The following is an 18,095-nucleotide window of genomic DNA, read 5'->3' as shown; positions in this document are numbered from 1 at the left end:
TCAGATCTTGAGCCCATTTCGGCTTCCCATGAAGATCCCAGCATGTGTCTCGGGTGTGTCGGGGTTTCTAGCAATAAGTACACCACAATTTGTCCTTGTCATCCATCTTTTTCTAAAGATCCCCCTTCCTATAAGTCTTTCCCCTACTAGTAGTAACACTCCCTTTCGCTACCAACACAACTGCATCTCCTCCAGAACTGTTCATCAAATTCCTTTTGCTTTCTTCTAATTGTACAAGAGCATAAACTTCCTGAACTGATGGAAGATCTTTGCTACCTAGGATCTGGACTCTGATAGATTCATATGTAGGGTTCAAATCATATAAGAAAACAAGCACTCTCTGCTGGGAAACGAGTTTTTTGTATAGTTTTGCATCTTCGTCACACTTCCAGTCCACACTCTGATAATGATCTAACTCCTTCCAGACAGAGGTCGTCTGAGTAGTACACAGATAGACACCTCTCCCCCTGTTTACAAGTAAACGATTCTGCCTATAGCTGGTAGATTTTTGCATAGTGTCACAGTTCTGAATATGTTGATTTTGCTTGTTCCCAGATCTCATTTGTCATTTCAGCCCACATGAAATTCCTTCTTTTTTGAGGTTGCATAGAAACTAAAAGCCAAGACATGACCATGCTGTTTTCCTGGTTCCATCTGTCATATTTAGCACTCCCAAAATGTGGTTTTTCTATTTTCCCATTAATATAACCCATCTTTCCCCTTGCAGTGATGTACAGCTTGATCCCTCTTGACCACTCTAAATAATTTAAACCATCAAGAGGAATAACAGCCATGGGAAAAGATAGGTCCACACCCCCACTCATTCCATTCAGCATCGAGGAAACACCGGATGTAGCAGAATCTTCACCACTCATGATTTTATATTAAAAAACAACTCTTAAATGGGGTACACAGCCTTAAAGTGTTGTTACAGGTGTTGTTACAACTCTAACAGGTCACCCCTTGACTTACAAGCACAACACATGTGTTGCCTCACTACATACAGGTCATCTCTTGACCTACACATCAACGGGACTATTGTTACAGCAAGTACTGGTCACTTTCTGACCTTCAGTTCACCATAAAAGCTGTTGTTGCAGTACACAAGAGGTACTGATCACTTTCTGACCCACAGTTCCCCATAAAAGCTGCTGTTGTTGCACACAAAAAGGACCTCACGACCTACGACCTACAGTTTCACAGGGATCGGTCGACCCCACAAAAAAGGAAAGAAAGAGGTGTTGATCACCTCAATCCAATCGGCAGACCTAGTACAGGTTCTGCCCTGGCACACGACCAGAAAAAGAAAAGGTAAGAGAGAGAGAGGAAAGTTACTTCAGTGTGTGAGATCTTCAATCAGCCGAACAGCAGATGAGGGTGGCAAATCTGGAAATCTGGTGCGAAGAAGAAAAAATAACTGCTCACTCGACTTATCCTTTCAGATCTGATAGTCCTACTCTGATACCATGTTATGCAAGAGAGAAGAATCGAAGAATAGAGAAAAGAGAGAGAAGAGAGAACTGAGAGCAAAAAGATACTGCTGGCGGTGCAGCCATTTTAATATATATACTAGGGCGACAGCAACTAAAATAAAAAGGAGTAAAAGTACAATAGTACCCCTGCGGTACTATACATAGGAAAAAATAACAGCTGTTAACACCTCCCATTCAACAGAGCCCCAATTTCTTCATCTCTAACAAGCTCATTCAGTTGCCTACCCAAATCCTTCAGGATCTCTTTCTAAATCATTATCATACTTTTGCATGGTCATAGAAGCTATGTATGGCTTCAACTTGAAAAGATCTAAGATCAAGTAGTAGCAAACATTTACTATGGTTAAGATTGTTACAATGGATAATCTGAAGTGTCAAATCTATGGAATGTAAGTCCTAGTCCTGGCATATAATCAGCACCAAAGGTATTCTTTGGGAACTACAAATTCTATTATCATCATTATGCATCATTTGTCCTTATTATCAACATCATCAAACATAAATTGGTAGGGGAGCTACGAAATGCAAATTTTGTTAAAATTCAAAGGAAATGCAGTTTAAATATTGGTCTGGTTTGGAACCCATTCAAAGCAATCTAAGTCGTCAATGACAATTTGATAAATGCTGAAATAGGTTCTGAAAGAAGAATTCTGAAATTTAAGAGCTGTAAGAGACCATTTAGGAAATTTAAGAGACAAGGAAGGGCTGTAAGAGATAAGGAAGGAAATTTAAGAGCCATCTTTTCAGGACCTATGGGAAATGGAGACTCTTTAAAGGCAGAACTATATATGCAGCCCTACAAGGCATTCAGGTTGCAAAAGAATTAGGCATGGAGGAATTGATGACAGAAGAGAACTCCAAGGTGGTGATGGGTTGGCTAAAGGACCCAGATTCAGTGATTTGGTATTACAGAAATGAAATGAAGAAGTTCAAACAGCTAACACAACAGATGGTGTTAACTATACAATGGGTGGGAAGGGAGGCCAATACCTTGGCTGATTCTCTAGCTAAGCAAGGGGTAACTAGGGATCAGATGTACTGGGCCCATTTGTAAATCTGTTATATTTTTTTGTTAAAGAGTGAGGTTGCACCTCGCGCCTCACATTGGGATATCAGATGCCCCTCTGGATAATTTTCTGCTCTATATTTCTAGTTGTTATTTCTTTCTCTGCACTTTACATGTTGACAATTACATGGTGCCTAGAAGCCCTAGTCAAAAGGTTAACTTGCATTTGACAAGTCATGCTTAGCAGAATTAGGCCAAGTATCTACATGAATAGATGATAGGCACCATCCAATGTCATATGCAAATGAGCATAACAGTTCTGGTTGGAAGTCCAGAAAACCCTATTTATTCCAGTAATCCTAAAGTAGTAAATATGTAAATTGGATTATTGTTATCATTTGAGCATGTTGAATGCGGTGTAAGCTTTTGGACACTATTATCCAAAGGTGTTTCCTTACTACCCTATGTCCACTAAACTCCATTATAGATGTTTCTACCAGTATAACACTCAAAAAGGCACCATTGCAAATATAAAAATGTTGGACACCATTGCAAGTGCCATGCCATTACCTGGAGATTATTTGATCAGGTTCTTTGGCAAATGAGACAGCAAGAACTAAATGTAGCAGGTCACGGTTGATATTCACCAAAACTAATCGTGTAGGGTCTGCTGCAGGCTCTGCACCAATTGGAAGAGCTGAACGTGGTGCCTGGGGCCCACCACCAATCTTATAGACAAACAAATCACTGAAATTTGCAATGTTTGAATGTGGGGAAAGATCATTTGCAAGGCCATAAAAATATTCCTGAAAGAAGCCAAAATCAGCATGAAGCAATCTCATCATTCTAACTGGAATGAAGTATATGAGCTCAGACAAATATTTTTTTGGGTAAATTACAAATTACAGCCCTGCACTTTGGGGGTAGTGACACTAGCCCCCTCAACTTTCATTTGCAACAAAACCCCCCTGAACTTTCAGATTCCAAAACTTTGCCCCAACACTAGCATACCATCAGTTAACTTTGAAAAAGATACTCGTCTCACTGTCATGTGAGTGCTAAACATGTCTAAATCCCCAAACCACCCATTCCTTAATTTTTGGGACCATTTTGTCCTTTCTCTTACATATTTGTATAAACCCTTTGTCCTGCCCATTTTTGTTATTTTGAAATGTCCTCCTGCCCATACAAATATCTTCAAAGGGTATTTTATCTTCCGTCAACCAGTTAACACGGGCGGAGGGAATGTTGGAATCTGAAAGGTCAGGATGGGGGCATTTGTCGCAAGTGAAAGTTCTCTGCACTTTACCCTTTTTCCCTGATCAATAGACACCATTATACTTAACTAACAATTAAAAACATGAAAAAGCAGGCAAATGCAAATCACTTTAAACGACCAAGGGTTATATTGTAAAGTAGAAATGTTATTGAAACAATGCAATCGTGGAGACAATGGGAAGCTAAACCGTTCCCTATAGGACCTTCCGTATTGACAATGTGTTCAATCTGCAGTCCACCTTGGACTTAAACTAGTGTTTTAAAAAGCAGGAAGCACAAGGAATTTACTAGAGCCTGAGACAAGTGCATGAACAAAGTGAGTAGGAGTCTAGGACTTCTTTCTTTTTGCTGAAAGTGAACATAAAGGTGGCAAGCAGAATACAGAGGATGGATCCCCAATGATTAGAGTTCTCCATGTGACCCAATTAACAGAACCCCAATCCTCTCTTTTTTTTTCATTGTTTGGGGGTGGCATTTAATTATCTTTATGAATCAAAATTGATCAGGGGGTTTCTTTGATTTTTTCCATCTTTTTCTTTTTTGGCAGAGACCTTGCATAAGAATGTAGATTGTATTAAATCAAGCATCTCTAATAAATAGTAACAGAAATCAAATCTCCATCTAAGACCAACCAGTCTAGAGCCAGAACCTTACCCTTATCCTGTAGCTCCTGGTCTTCTGACGGAACTTTGTATTCCTGGATACAACACCACCTGACTTTTGAAGCTTCACAACATCCACATTAGGCTTGTTTTTAAGTACGTCTTTAAGCATGCTGCAAAGTTTTTCCTGCATAGAATCCATTAAAGCACAAAGTTAACAGTAGATAATCCCATGGTACCTTCTGTGAGATTTTCACCCATCTTTACTCCATAAGTCATTTCAGAGAAATCAAACCCCAGGAGTAACCCAAAGACAAGGACCAGGATATGAATACAGCATCAACTATTGTATCTGTTAAATTGAGAAAGAAGGCTGCATATTCCACAAGAGCCATAATTAACCAATCAGGGAAACTATACACTTGTATGAGTTTTGTAAGAACCTCATTGAATCAATAAGAATACCATGCATGCATGAGTTTTATGAGAACGTCCATTGATATTTGATAAGAATACCAGTAAACATATGTAAATTCTGTTGATATTACAGTTACATAAGGGTCTGTCCAAACTTTAGCGACTATAGAGTAGGGTGGCAGTGTAGAGTTGAAGTGAAGCAATTAAAGCACCAAATTTGCTAATTCCAAAGTTCTGAATTTACTGATAATGATTTGCATAAAAACGACCACTGATTTGCAGAAAAAGCAACCAATTTGGTGGACTCCATTCCAGCTATTCAACACTAAGTAGGGATTTTTTTTTCTCTTTTTTTGGGTGTTAATACTAGGTAGGGATTTCAATTTGCTGAACTGTGAAATGTGAATGATAGCTGAGATCAATAGGACTGAGCCTGCTCTGATACCATGTCAGTGTAATTCTTACAAAAGAAAAAACCTTTCATTTGTTTGTCCCCAAACTGGTGTGTACTGTGCAATTCTCACAGGGGACTGTTACCACTTACTAGTTTCTTGTTCCTTTGCTGCAGCTCTTTGAGACTGGATGTAAGGAATGTATCTTGACCAGGGCTATCCATTGGCTGAAATCCTTGGCTTCTTTCAGCTCTTTTTCATTTGACAACATCTGGAGGAATTGGCCACAGTTGCACACACTACAGTTTGGGTAACTCCTCCAAAAAGATTTTTTAAACTGAATTTTGACGGAAGCAGTAAGGGCAACCCAGGACCGTCTGGCATTGGAGGAGTATTGATGAATGAGAATGGCAACATCATATCCTTATTCTCGGGCCTAATAGGGATAGGGGACTTTACAAGAGCTGAGATATTGGCTGCAGTACAAGAAATTCAGATTGCTAATCAACTAGGAGTGGAGAACCTATTAATTGAAGGGGATTCTAAGGTGATTGTGGGCTGGCTGTCAAATCCAGACTCAGTTGTTTGGAGTTATAGGGATCTCATCAAAAAAGTTAAATGTTTAACAAGGCACATAACACGTAGATATCAGTGGGTAGGTAGGGACGCAAATGCCTTCGCTGATTATCTTGCTAAACAGGGGTCTACTAGGGATCAGTTATTTTGAGCAGCATTGTAATTTTATTTCTGATCTCTTGTAATGTTTAGGGGAGGTTGCATCTCGTGCCTCTCCAAGGGATTCTTGTAAAATCTTATTTCTCTTGATTAATAAATCATTTTCAATTATCAAAAAAAAAGTTACAAAGAATAAAAAGATACAAGAAAAGAATAGAAAGAGTGTGTACAAACAAAGGTAAAATTACAAATTCATCAAAAAATTAAAGCTAAAATTACACATTAACCTTCACTATCTCTACACCTGATTGTCATAGTTAGGTAGTATATCCTTAAGGTAACCTCTACTTTTAATATGACAATGGGTTGTTCTCGTACCATTTGGTGTAACAATAGCAGACATGTCTTCACTAGATTATTTGGTTTTTCATTTGATTGGTAGCAGCATTTTTATGTTTTATTGGAAGATTGCAAGAAATCGTTGTGACTATGTAAACTCATCAAAAGAAAATCACCTAGGCATGCATTCATTGGGTGATTTGGTTTATCCTTTGATTTATAGCATGTTCATGTTTTTTCGGAGGCTATAAGAAAGTGTTATGATTAATGTAAACTCATCACTCTACATATTAGGATTCCTTCGTATTTCTTGATATTCCTAGTAAGGTAATGGAGCCTACAAATTATCTCTATTTTTTCATATGATAGTGGTTGTTAGTTCATGTATCACTTGGGGTAGCAACAAAAGGCATGCATTCATTGTGTAATTTGGCATTTCATTTGATTGATAGAATGTTGTGTTTTATTCAAAGGTCACAAGAAAATGTTGCAACCATGTAAACTAATTGAAGCCAAACCACCCAGCCATGCACTCACAAGGTGATTTATTAGCATGTCCATGACTTATTAGAGGATCACAAGAAAGTGTTGTGTTCATGTGAACTCATCAAAATCAAATCATCCAAGCATGCATTCACTAGGTGATTGGGTTTTTCTTTTGATTGATGATTTGGGTTTTAAAACTTGTGATAAGCTTCAAAGGAAGAGGCCAAACTGGTGCTTGTCCCCCAATTGGTGCAGCTTATGCAAGCTTAATGGTGAGACTGCAGTTCATCTCTTAATCTTCTGTCCTTTTGTTGGAGCGGTTTGCTTCACTTTTTGGTTGCAAGTGGCTCTCTCCCGTTAGCTTGGGAGGGTTGTTTAACCCTTCTGTTTGTAGTTGTTCTACTAAAAGGGGCAGACTGATGTGGAACTGTACAAGGGCAGCAGTGATTTGGACAGTCTGGGAGGAAAGAAACTCTAGAATTTTGGGGGGAAAGGAAAGGAATAAAGAAGCATTGCTTGAGGTCATAACCCTATGAGTGGCACATTGGGTTAAGACCTTGAATCTGTTCTCAGACTTTAAGATTGATGATGTCTTCAGAACTTGGGGGGCTATAGCTGCCTAATCTTCTAGAAAACAGATAGCATCAGTGGTCTGGTCTCCTCCGCCTTGTAGCTGGTTGAGACTGAATTTCAATGGGAGTAGTGTGGCCAATCCAGGCCCCTCTGGAATTCGAGGGGTTATCAGCGATGAGGAAGGTAATATATGTGCCTTCTTCTCAGGCGCAGCTGGGCAAAGTGATGTGGCAACAAAAAAAGGGGGGGGGGGGGGGGGAAGGAGTTTCCTAGTACCAAAGGAATGATATCTCAGGAGATTCAAATGGCTCTCCAGGGACATGTTTATTCAAGTTAACTGGGTTAGAAGATCGACCAACAGTTTTGCAGATGGTTTAGCTAAACAAAGGATACAAAGGCAATCTACGTTTTGGGCTCAGTTGTATATTTGGGGAGTTTAGACACTCGGTGTCAAATTGTATCCTTCACAACTTCTTATTGTGCTGCCTTAATTAGCTCAATGAAATCTTTTTTATGAGTTATTGATCAAAAAAAAAAGTTAGTGCGTTATTGGAGAGTCACAAGAAAGTATTGTGACCATGTGAACACATCACAACAAATATTAGCTACCTTGGCAATTCTTGATTGTCATATTAAAGTAGTAGACTTTAGAGGTAGTCTCTATTTTTTTTTTTTTTTTCATATGCTAGCAGGTTGTTTTTGCATCATTTTGGGTAGGAAAAAAACATGCACTCACCGGATGATATGATTTTCATTTGATTGTTAGCATCTCTGTGTTTTATAGAAGTGTTGTGACCATGTAAACTCATCGAAACCTAATCACCTAGGCATGCACTAACTGGGTGATTTGGTTGCATGAAAATGTCATGGTTGTTTAAACTAATCACTCAACATGTTAGCTATCTTGATATTTAGTTGTTAGAGTAAGGTAGTAGACCCTAGAGGCAACAGCAGGATACACTCACTGGATAATTTGCTTTTTCGTTTGATTAATAGCATGTTTGTGTTTTATTAGAGGATTACAAGTGTTATGACCATGTGAACACATCAAAACCAATTTGTCAAGGCAAACACTCATTGGGTGATTTAGTTGATAACATGTAATGTTTTATTGGAGGGTCAAAAGAAAATGTTGTGACCATGCAAACTCATTGCTCCACATGTTAAACTATCTTTGTATTTATTGATTGTCAAAGCAAGACAATGGACCCTAGAGGCGTAGTTTTCAACGTGTTGAGGCGAGACTAGGTTATAGTTCTCTTTTTTTTTTTGAATAAAACCCATGTTTTCACTATTAATTGTTGCCTAGTTGCCTAGGTGATGGGTTTTTGAATAAAAACCATGAATTCTAGAGTACTCAAGTTTTTTTTTATTTCTTTTGAAGGGCTACACAATGGGGGTAGCCCAACCTCCAACCCAGGTGACCTTACCAACCAGCTGGTTGGCACCTTGCGGATAATTCTTTAAGTTCCATAGCAAGCAACAACCATCTTTCCTATTAATTGTCTATAATTTGCATAAAAAAATGTATAAGCTTCATTCAAAAAAAAAATCAACATATTCATGAAAAAAATGGAAGAAAGAAAAGTATCAGAAAATATAGGAGCTGAACCTCTATTTTTGTCTTAGGAAAAGAAGAAAACAAACAAAAGGGTGAAAAAGGAAGAAGAGTTAGGTCTCTAACTTGCATTTTGGAGACATTAGAGGGTCGGGTTGGGACAGTTTTGGGTTCAACCATATAGGGTTAGGGCGGGTTTGAGAATCATGTCTTGTTATCTTTGGGGTGGAGCAGGTTCAACCATAGTCATTGGAAGGTCAGGCTAGGGTAGAGGCAAACCTGTGCTGAACCCGACCCATTGACATCCCCATCATCTTTCCACAAATAGATCACTTTGATTATTATATTCCATAACCTTGAAGTTAATATAAGAAATAATTCATCAAAAAAGGTTAATTATAAGAAACATGCAATATTTACAGGCAGTTGGCCTCATTGCCTCAGGTATGAGTTTTGTAAGCCCAAAACATAGAGAGCCTATGTTGAGGATTTTGTGCAGATTTGGTAGTTGTTTTTGTTTATTAGTTGTTTAGATAGGAATTGGGGACCACAGCACTCTTGTTGGACCCTTTGGAGTGATGTTTTTAAGTTTTTTATGCAGTTTTATGTGTTAGCGCCCTATAAAGGAAATTAGTCATTATACTTTTTTTTTTACTTAAAGTATAAATACCAATGGGAGAGGGCAGCCAGATCTGATTGCTTTCTCATTCTTTTCTCTATTCTTTCTCTTCTTCTTCCCTCTTCTCACAGAATCTCTTTGTTTCTTCATCTTTTTCTACATATTTTTACTTTTGCAGATATCTACTTGGTATCAGAACAGGATTTGAGCTTTTTTTGTGCTCCCATCACGCAGCCATAGATCAGCCAACTACATGATGAGTTAGAGGGCTGATCAAAGACCTCAAAAGTGCCTAGTTTTTGGATTTTTTGGTGGATCTAGAACCCCTTGTAGCAAATCTAAGGTTGATCACCAAAATCAAGAAGATCTGGAGAAGAGGGGAAGATCCTGATTGCAGTAAGACTCTTCAATTTTGACCTAGGAAGGGGCACAAGAGGGTGGTTCAAGTTACAATGATTTCTGAGGTCTTTGGAGAGAGTGGCAGCCTTTTCTCTTGTTTCTACCGGCTCCCACAAAGATAGGAATCTTGGTGGGAGGAGGTTCCTGTGTACCAAAAGGGTGGTTGAGGCCTCCGAAGGAGATAAATTGATTTTTATTTCTCACCTATAGTTGTTTTTCTAATCTATTCTAAGAACTATGGAGGGCTGGAGCAATGAGAAGAGTTCAACCAGTGACATGGGATTGGATGGAGCAAGCTTCGGAGAATATTTTGGACCTGGGATTATTACTACAATTAAGTTACAGATACAAACTATTGAGAGTGGGCACAATCAGACAAGATGGCTATTGGAGCACATGGCAAACTGGGATACCTTACTGGGGATGAGAAGAAACCTAATATAAATTCCTCTTGGTATAAGATGGTGATGTCTTGGTTGTGTAATTCAATGTTACTTCATATTGGCAAGAATTTTTTCTAGGCCAATACAGCAAAGGAGATTTGGGAAGGAGTGACTAAAACCTATTCCCAAAAACAGAATGTAGCCAATGTAGGTACACATTGTTCACCATGACCGCAATGGCAACGAAAGTACTAAATCAATGCTATAGAGACACCCACGACGAGTTCACAACTCAGCACGAACTTGCGATGAACTCAAAACCACAACATACCTATGACAAATTCAAGGTCACCATGGACCTGCGATGAGCTTAAAGCTATCGTGAGCCTGCAATGAGCTCAAAGCCATCACAAATTGGCAATGAAAGAAAATACAATGACCAGCCAACATCGCTTGTGACAATACACCCAATAGGATTAAGTAGGACACGTCAGACTAGCACTGACATTATCCACGCCACGTCAGTATAGGAAGTAGCACATGTGTATTATGAGAATCCTCAGACGAAAGGAAACTTCGTCCTAGAGAAATCTCACAAGACACATGGCGAACCCTAAGCAGTAGTGTCCCCCTGACAACCGACACCCAATCAAAGATCCCCTTTCCAAATAGGAATCAAATCCTTTTGGCTCCTTCCCTTCAGGACCTCAAGATCCCTCCCTATAAAAGGAGGCATGAATCATAACGAACACATGACTCTATCGATAGAATCTCCTAGCCTTCCTTCGTCCTTCAAGGAGACCGCCTCGCTTAGCCTTCCCACACCACTTCCAGCCAGAGCCTATCAATTGGGGAGTACGGTGATTAATAAGAAACAAGGAGATAGGCCCCCTGCTATGTATTTCATCATGCTAAAAACACTTTAGCAAGAGATAGATCATTTAGAGACTGTGGTTTGGGAGAAACGTTTTAAAAGCGAAAGGCGCAAGGGCCATTTTGCGCCTGAGGCGCAAGGCGAGGCGCACACCTTTTTGAGGCAAGGCGCACAATTTAAAAAAAAAAGTCAAAAAATGCCAAAATTTTAAAAATATAAAACATAATATTAATAAAAATATAAACTTAAATTTAAAAATAAATGTTTTACAAAAACTATTATCTAAAATTAAAATTCATAAACATAATATGTAAAGCATATTCAAATGAGAATTTAAAAATGAAATCAAACATATAAAACATTTTCAAGCATATAAAACCCACAATCTCTTTTTCCCAATTAAATCAAGTAGACTAATGTGACATATTACATTCCTAATTCTACAAGCCACCTTTGTGCCACGCCCCTCGAGGCCAGCCCAAATATGTCCATGTTAAGGTCTTAAATTCTAAGTTTTCACACAAACAAATAATTTATAGTTTTAATTGCTTTTAAGAAGATATTTTATTAGGATGAATGAACGGACAACATTACCAAATAGGAGGTTCTCAAAGCTTCGGTGCGTGGCACGGGGGTGCACCTTTTGAATGGAAAAAGCGTCAAATATTCAAAAGGCGCACACCTTGGCTAAGGTGCAATGCGCACCAGGCGTGTGCCTTTTGAATGGGCTAATCAAAAGTTGGTAGAGAAGAATAGGGTCTTTGAGTTCTTGGTTGGACTGAACCTTGAATTTGATATTGCTAGGAAACACATCCTTTCCAAAGAGAGTGTGATTCTTTCTCAGGCTTATGCCTTTGCGTTTGGAGAGGAGAGTAGGAGGAATGTCATGCTGAAACTATTTGTAGTTGACCAGTCAGTACGCAATGCGCACCAGGCATGCGCCTTTTGAATGGGCTACACCTAGGACCTAGGCTAGGCACCTACCCTAAAATGTGTCTCACCTGTGTGCCTAGGCGCACCTTTTAAATTACTGTTTGGGAGAGTACGAAGGATGCAACAACCTATCAAAAGTTGGTAGAGAAGAATAGGGTCTTTGAGTTCTTGGTTGGACTGAACCTTGAATTTGATATTGCTAGGAAACACATCCTTTCCAGAGAGTGTGTGATTCTTTCTCAGGCTTATGCCTTTGTGTTTGGAGAGGAGAGTAGGAGGAATGTCATGCTGAAATTGTTTGTAGTTGACCAATCAGTTATGGTTAGTACAGTCAAACCCAAGCCAAATAGGGGGAGCAGTGAAATCAGGAGAGAGGATAAGGACTTGGTGTATGACTACTACAATAAGACTAAGCATACTAAAGACACTTGTTGGAAGCTCCACCCACATCTCATACCAGTTCGGGTTGAGAACAAGAAAATGTAAATGTGACAGTTAATGGAGACTCTCTAGGACCTCTTACTTAGGGGTGCAAATTGATCGGACCATGATTTGATCCTATTTGGTCAAATTTGGATCACCCCTGTTCGGATCTTCGGATCGGATCGGATTCAAATCCCCCATCCAATCTGATGTATATAATACACATACATATGTTATTTATTTATTTATAAATGTATTTTTTATATTATATTTTTATAAAATTGTTATATTATTTTTTATAAAAAAAGCATGTATATATATGATGAAAATAGTTAAAAATACTTGTATTTTTTGTTTTTACTTTATTTAAATTAGTATATTTTATTTTTCTATTAGCAATTTATTAATTTTTACAGAAAACAAGTCGGATTGGATCAGATTTGAAGACTCGACTTATTGATAGGATTCGGATTCTATCAGATCCAACATGAACAATGTTGGATCGGATTCGAATATACCTTGATTCGAACCCGATCCAATCCGTTTGTATCCCTACTCTTACTCAAGCCAATTTGAAATTCATTGCAATGGAAACAGTCATAACTCAGAACTGAATCGGAAAAGTTTGGATTCGGATGGTTTTGGTTCTTTAAGTAGACAACTAAGTGCAGGGGCTAGTCACACTACTTCCTTTGCTCATACAAGTAGTTCACATGTAGTTGCACATTATGCCTCCACCTCAGGTAAGGAGGAACCTCCCTGTATTATAGACTCAAGAGCATCTAAGCACATGACCAGTATGTTTACCCTTTTCAGTTCTCACCAGTTGTGTTTTGGTAGAAATCGAGTCTCTACATCAAATGGTTCTCATATTCCCATTGTTGGGCAAGGGACAGTTAGGGTGACTAATGGTATTACATTGTTCTCTGTCTTACATGTTCCCAAACTTCATACAAATCTTCTTTCTATGAGTAGTCTGGCAAAAAATTTGAACTATTCACTAACTTTCCTTCCTGGTAATTGTATTGTGCAAGATCTAGACCCCATTCGTTTGCAGGTAAATATGCATGGGAAAGTTGATCAATGGGTAACTTTTTCCCATTGACCAACTTTCTTATGTTCTTTTTGCATTAAGCAATGGGCCTCCTGGGTTAACTTACCCATCTCCCAGGTGGGTAAGTAACTTTCCCAGCTGGAAGCAAGGTTTAAAATTTCGATACGATACACCCGATACGGGGCGTATCGTATCATATCTTTGAAAAGCCGATACAAGATACGCATGGAAATTGAACGTTTCATCCTTTTCCATGCATATCGGACCCATATTGGGGCGTATTGGTAGCGTATCGACAAAAAAGATACAACTAAAAACTAAAAAAAAAAAATTAAGGGGGAAAGCAAGCTTCTTTTTCCCCGAAGTAAGCCTTCTTTCACCCCCAAATGACTCTAAAACTCCAAACTTCATTCCTAGAGTGCTAGATTTGCAAAAGTTTGCAAGAAACAAGTGTGAATCATTATTTTTTCTAAAGATTTTTCAAATTTTGAAAAAATATGGCAAAAATAAGTAAATTTTTCAATCTTTTATAATATCTTGTGATTTCTTTTTTTTCTTGAATGTTTAAATTTATGTTGATCTACATTTCTTACATTCAAAATCACAATTTTTTTTTTTGTGTTATCAGTAGATTTGTGTAAGTTTCATGAAGATACTTGGGGAAAATATAAATTAACAAAAAAATTGAAAATATAATTTTTTCTCTACCTATAAGGACTAAATATGCTCTAGATCTATGGATTTATTTATCATATATATCCATAGATCAATTGAAATTTCTTCTTTAATTTTTTTGACTTTTTATATTTTTAGAATTAAAAAATAAATAATAAATAATTATATTTTATCATTTGATCACAACAATTGAATATATTATAATCCCATAATTGATCTATCATATCCACATACCAATTAAATTTCTTATTTAATAATTATTTTATATTTTATATTTTTAGAATAAAAAAATAATTAATTAATTAATTATATTTTATCATTTGATCACAATGATTGAATATATTATAATTCTATGGATGATATATCATATCCACAAAGCAATTGAAATTTCTTCTTTAACAACTATTTTTTGAATAAATTATATAATGTTTATTTATTTTTTATAATTTTTGGAAATGAATAATAAATAATAATTATTAATTATATTTTCAAATAGAAGTTGTGCCAATGCATGTTTTATGGTTGGATAAGAGAGTTGGGTTTTTCTCATCCCATAAAACATTAAAACTTAAGAATTATAATTTAAAAATTATAGTTAAGATTTGGATTTTTAATGAAGTTATAATTAGCTATAATATATTTCTTCATAAAACCATTAAAATATATTAATTTAATGTATATACACCTCATTGAGGCCTTATATTTAGTGTTGTTGATGTATCTTTATGATTTATTGAACTATTTATAGTGTTTTCAAGTGTATCTATGCGTATCTTAGTTTTTCTCCGATACGCATGCTTATCCAAGGCGTATCCCGATACGTCTCTTAAAATTGCCTTTCCGATACACTTGGCGTTTCCGATACTTTGAACCTTGGCTAGGAGAAATTTTTACAAAACATGATGGGACCATTTTACCCATTTTAATAGTTACTTTTTGTGGGTAAAAATGTCATTTTATTATTTACTTGGGAATCTTAAAAATCAAAAGAGCATGGGTAAGTGCACTTACCCACGTAAATATTACCTGGGTAAGCACTTACCCAGTAAGCTACACTGTTACAAACGAACAAGGCCCTAAAGTCAAAGAGAACGATAGAGGGTGGTCGTGAGATGAATGGAGTCTATTTTACAGATCTAATTCCAAGACATCAGAGCCACCATGTTAGTAGCAATAGTAGTGAATCAGAGTCGGTAAGTCAGATTATGCTCTAGAATAATCGGTTGGGTCATCTTTCTTTCAGTTCATTGAGATGTTAGTTTCCCAAGTTGTTTGAGTTTGTTTAGCTATTTAGTAGTGTGAAAGTTGTCAGTTTGGAAAGCATTGTAGACATTCTTTTAAACCAAGTAATAAAAAAGTTCTTGTTCACACTGATGTGTGAGCACCTTATCATATTTCTTCCATGAGTGCATACCATTACTTTCTTTTGTTTGTGGATGATTATACTTGGTATTCTTGGGTACATTTGACGAGATCACGTGATGAGGTACCTATTTTAGTGCAACAATTCTACCAGATGGTTTTCACACAATTTGGGGTGATGACTAAAATTTTCAAATCAAACAACGTTAGAGAAAATTTTGATAAGGATTTGGCCACATATTTTTTGGAGCATGGGGCCATTCAATAGTTGTGCTTATACACCATAGTAGAATGGGTTAGCAAAGAGGAAAAATAGACACATTGTGGAGGTGGCAAGAACTTATGGTGTGTGCTTCAATTCTAGTTCGTTTTTGGGGGGATGTAATTCTCGCGGCTGTGTACCCAATTAACCGTGTAGCTTCTCACATCCCAAGGTTTAAGGTGCCATTCAATCTTCTTTTTCTAAATGGGGAGATCTTTTATATACCTTTGAAAGTTTTTAAATGTGTTTGTTTTGCTCACATTCTTATTCCTCATTGTAGGAAGTGGGATCCTAAGGCCAAGTAATGTTTTTTTTTTTTTCCGAATATGTTCAAAACTAGAAGGGATATTGTTGTTATGATCTAGTGTTGAGAAACAGGTTTGTCAGTATGGATGTTACCTTCTTTGAGTTTGCATTCTTTTTCTCTAGTGGTTCTCCTCAGGGGGAGTGTTTTGGGGAGGAGAGCTCACAACCTGTTCATCTTCTTGTTCCTTCATCTGGTTCATCAGCTCCTACAATTCACCTGTTGCTCCACCATCAACTCCATTCCCACAGCCTGCCTCGGAGTTCTTTTAGTGCCAGCGCAAGAGGGTTGAGTCCACACATGCTCCAATGGAAGAACTCGCACCACTCGTAGTCGATCCATCTGAGATTCCAAGTTTGATTGATACAGTGCCAGGTTTTTCCCTTGAGCTTATTATTGCCTCCGATCCCATTGATGATGCTTCTATACCTTAGACGAATGTTACAGTTGATCTCGATCTTCCCATTGCACTCCACAAGGGAAAGAAAAAGTGTATAGCCCATTGCATTTCACACCATCTCTCTTATAGTGCCTTATCACCTTTCTACTGTGTCTTCCTTTCTTCCCTAGATTATGTGTCTATACCCAAAAATGTTAGTGAAGCTTTCTCTAAACCTAAGTGGAGAACAACTATGATAGAAGAAATGGAGAATTTGATTAGAACCAAACATGGGAGATAGTTGATCTTCCTATAAAATAAGAGACAGTTAGATGTAGATGGGTGTTCACTATGAAGTACAAGGCTAATGGCAGCATATAGAGGTACAAGGCAATGTTAGTTACAAAATGATATACACAAACCTATGGTATAGATTATCTAGAGACGTTTGCACCAATAGCTAAGATAAGCTCAGTTCGGATACTCTTGTCTCTAGCATCTATGTATTCATGGCCACTCTTTCAACTTCTATGAGAATGCTAATAAGGGAAAAGTTTGCAAGCTAAAAAAGTCATTATATGGTTTAAAACAATCACCTAAGGCAAGGTTTGACAAGTTCAGGGGGGCATTGATCCGTTTTGGATATACACACAAACCCGATCAGATCATACTCTCTTTGTGAAGAGGAGAGGAGAGAAGCACTTGTGTCAATACTAATTGTGTATGTGGATGATATAGTTGTTACAGGGAATAATCTTAGGGAGATTGATGCACTCAAGAAGTCACTGCAATAGGAATTTGAAATTAAAGATTTAAGTGAACTAAAATATTTTTGGGGGATTGAAGTTGCAAAATCCAAGCATGGAATATTCATCTCTCAGAGGAAGTATGTAGTGGACCTATTGCAAGAAACTGGGAAGCTAGGAGTGAAACTAACCGATACTCCTATTGACCTGAACCACGAGATTAGTGCTTTGGATGGTGAATTGGTTAAGGATGTTGGGAGATATCAAAGGATGGTAGGCCAGCTACTATATTTATGTATAACACGCTCAAACATTTACTATGTTGTTAGTGTTGTTGGTCAATATATGCATGCTCCTCGGGTTCAGCAATGGGAAGCCATTGAATACTTGCATACTTGAAGAAGCATCCGGGCAGAGGAATTCTATTCTCAGATCATGAGAATTTGAAATTGGAGTCCTATAAAAATGCAAATTAAGCAGATTGTCTAGATGACAGGAGATTCACATGAGGGATATGCACCTTTGTAGGAGGAAATCTAGTTTCATAGAAGAATGAAAAGCAATCAGCGATGGCTAGGTCAAGTGCAAAGGCCAAATATAGATCTATAGCCCATGGTGTTTCAGAATTACTTTGGGTTGGATCCTTGCTGAGTGAGATTGGGATAGATGCAAAGGAGCCCATGGCGTTATATTGTGACAACCAAGCTGCAGTCAATATTGCCCACAATCAAGTTCAGCACGACCTTTGCAAGTTGGGAATGTGTGACATTTACTCCCAACTTGAGGGGAGTGTTGAGGATTTTGTGTAGATTTGGTAATTGTTTTTGTTTATTATTTGTTTAGATAGGAAGTGGGGACCACAA

General features: G+C 37.7%; 1 protein-coding gene across 2 annotated transcripts in view; it reads right to left on the bottom strand.

The window, feature by feature from the left end:
• The window catches only part of LOC148854147 (protein CLP1 homolog), a 32,276-nt gene that overhangs the window by 8,083 nt on the left and 6,098 nt on the right, over positions 1-18,095 (bottom strand). For both annotated transcript variants that reach the window (XM_088941793.1, XM_088941794.1), the window contains 2 exons: positions 4,432-4,566; positions 3,070-3,305 (listed from right to left, as the gene is read on the bottom strand). In XM_088941793.1, the coding sequence (XP_088797919.1) occupies positions 3,070-3,305; positions 4,432-4,566 (371 nt within the window). The remainder of the gene's footprint in view (positions 1-3,069; positions 3,306-4,431; positions 4,567-18,095) is intronic.

This window comes from Nelumbo lutea, chromosome 4 (assembly GCF_056320005.1).
Source record: "Nelumbo lutea isolate HS-2025 chromosome 4, American lotus-T2T, whole genome shotgun sequence".
NCBI lineage: Eukaryota > Viridiplantae > Streptophyta > Magnoliopsida > Proteales > Nelumbonaceae > Nelumbo > Nelumbo lutea.
Note: the sequence above shows the minus strand (reverse complement) of the source record. Positions and strands in the feature narration are given on the sequence as shown.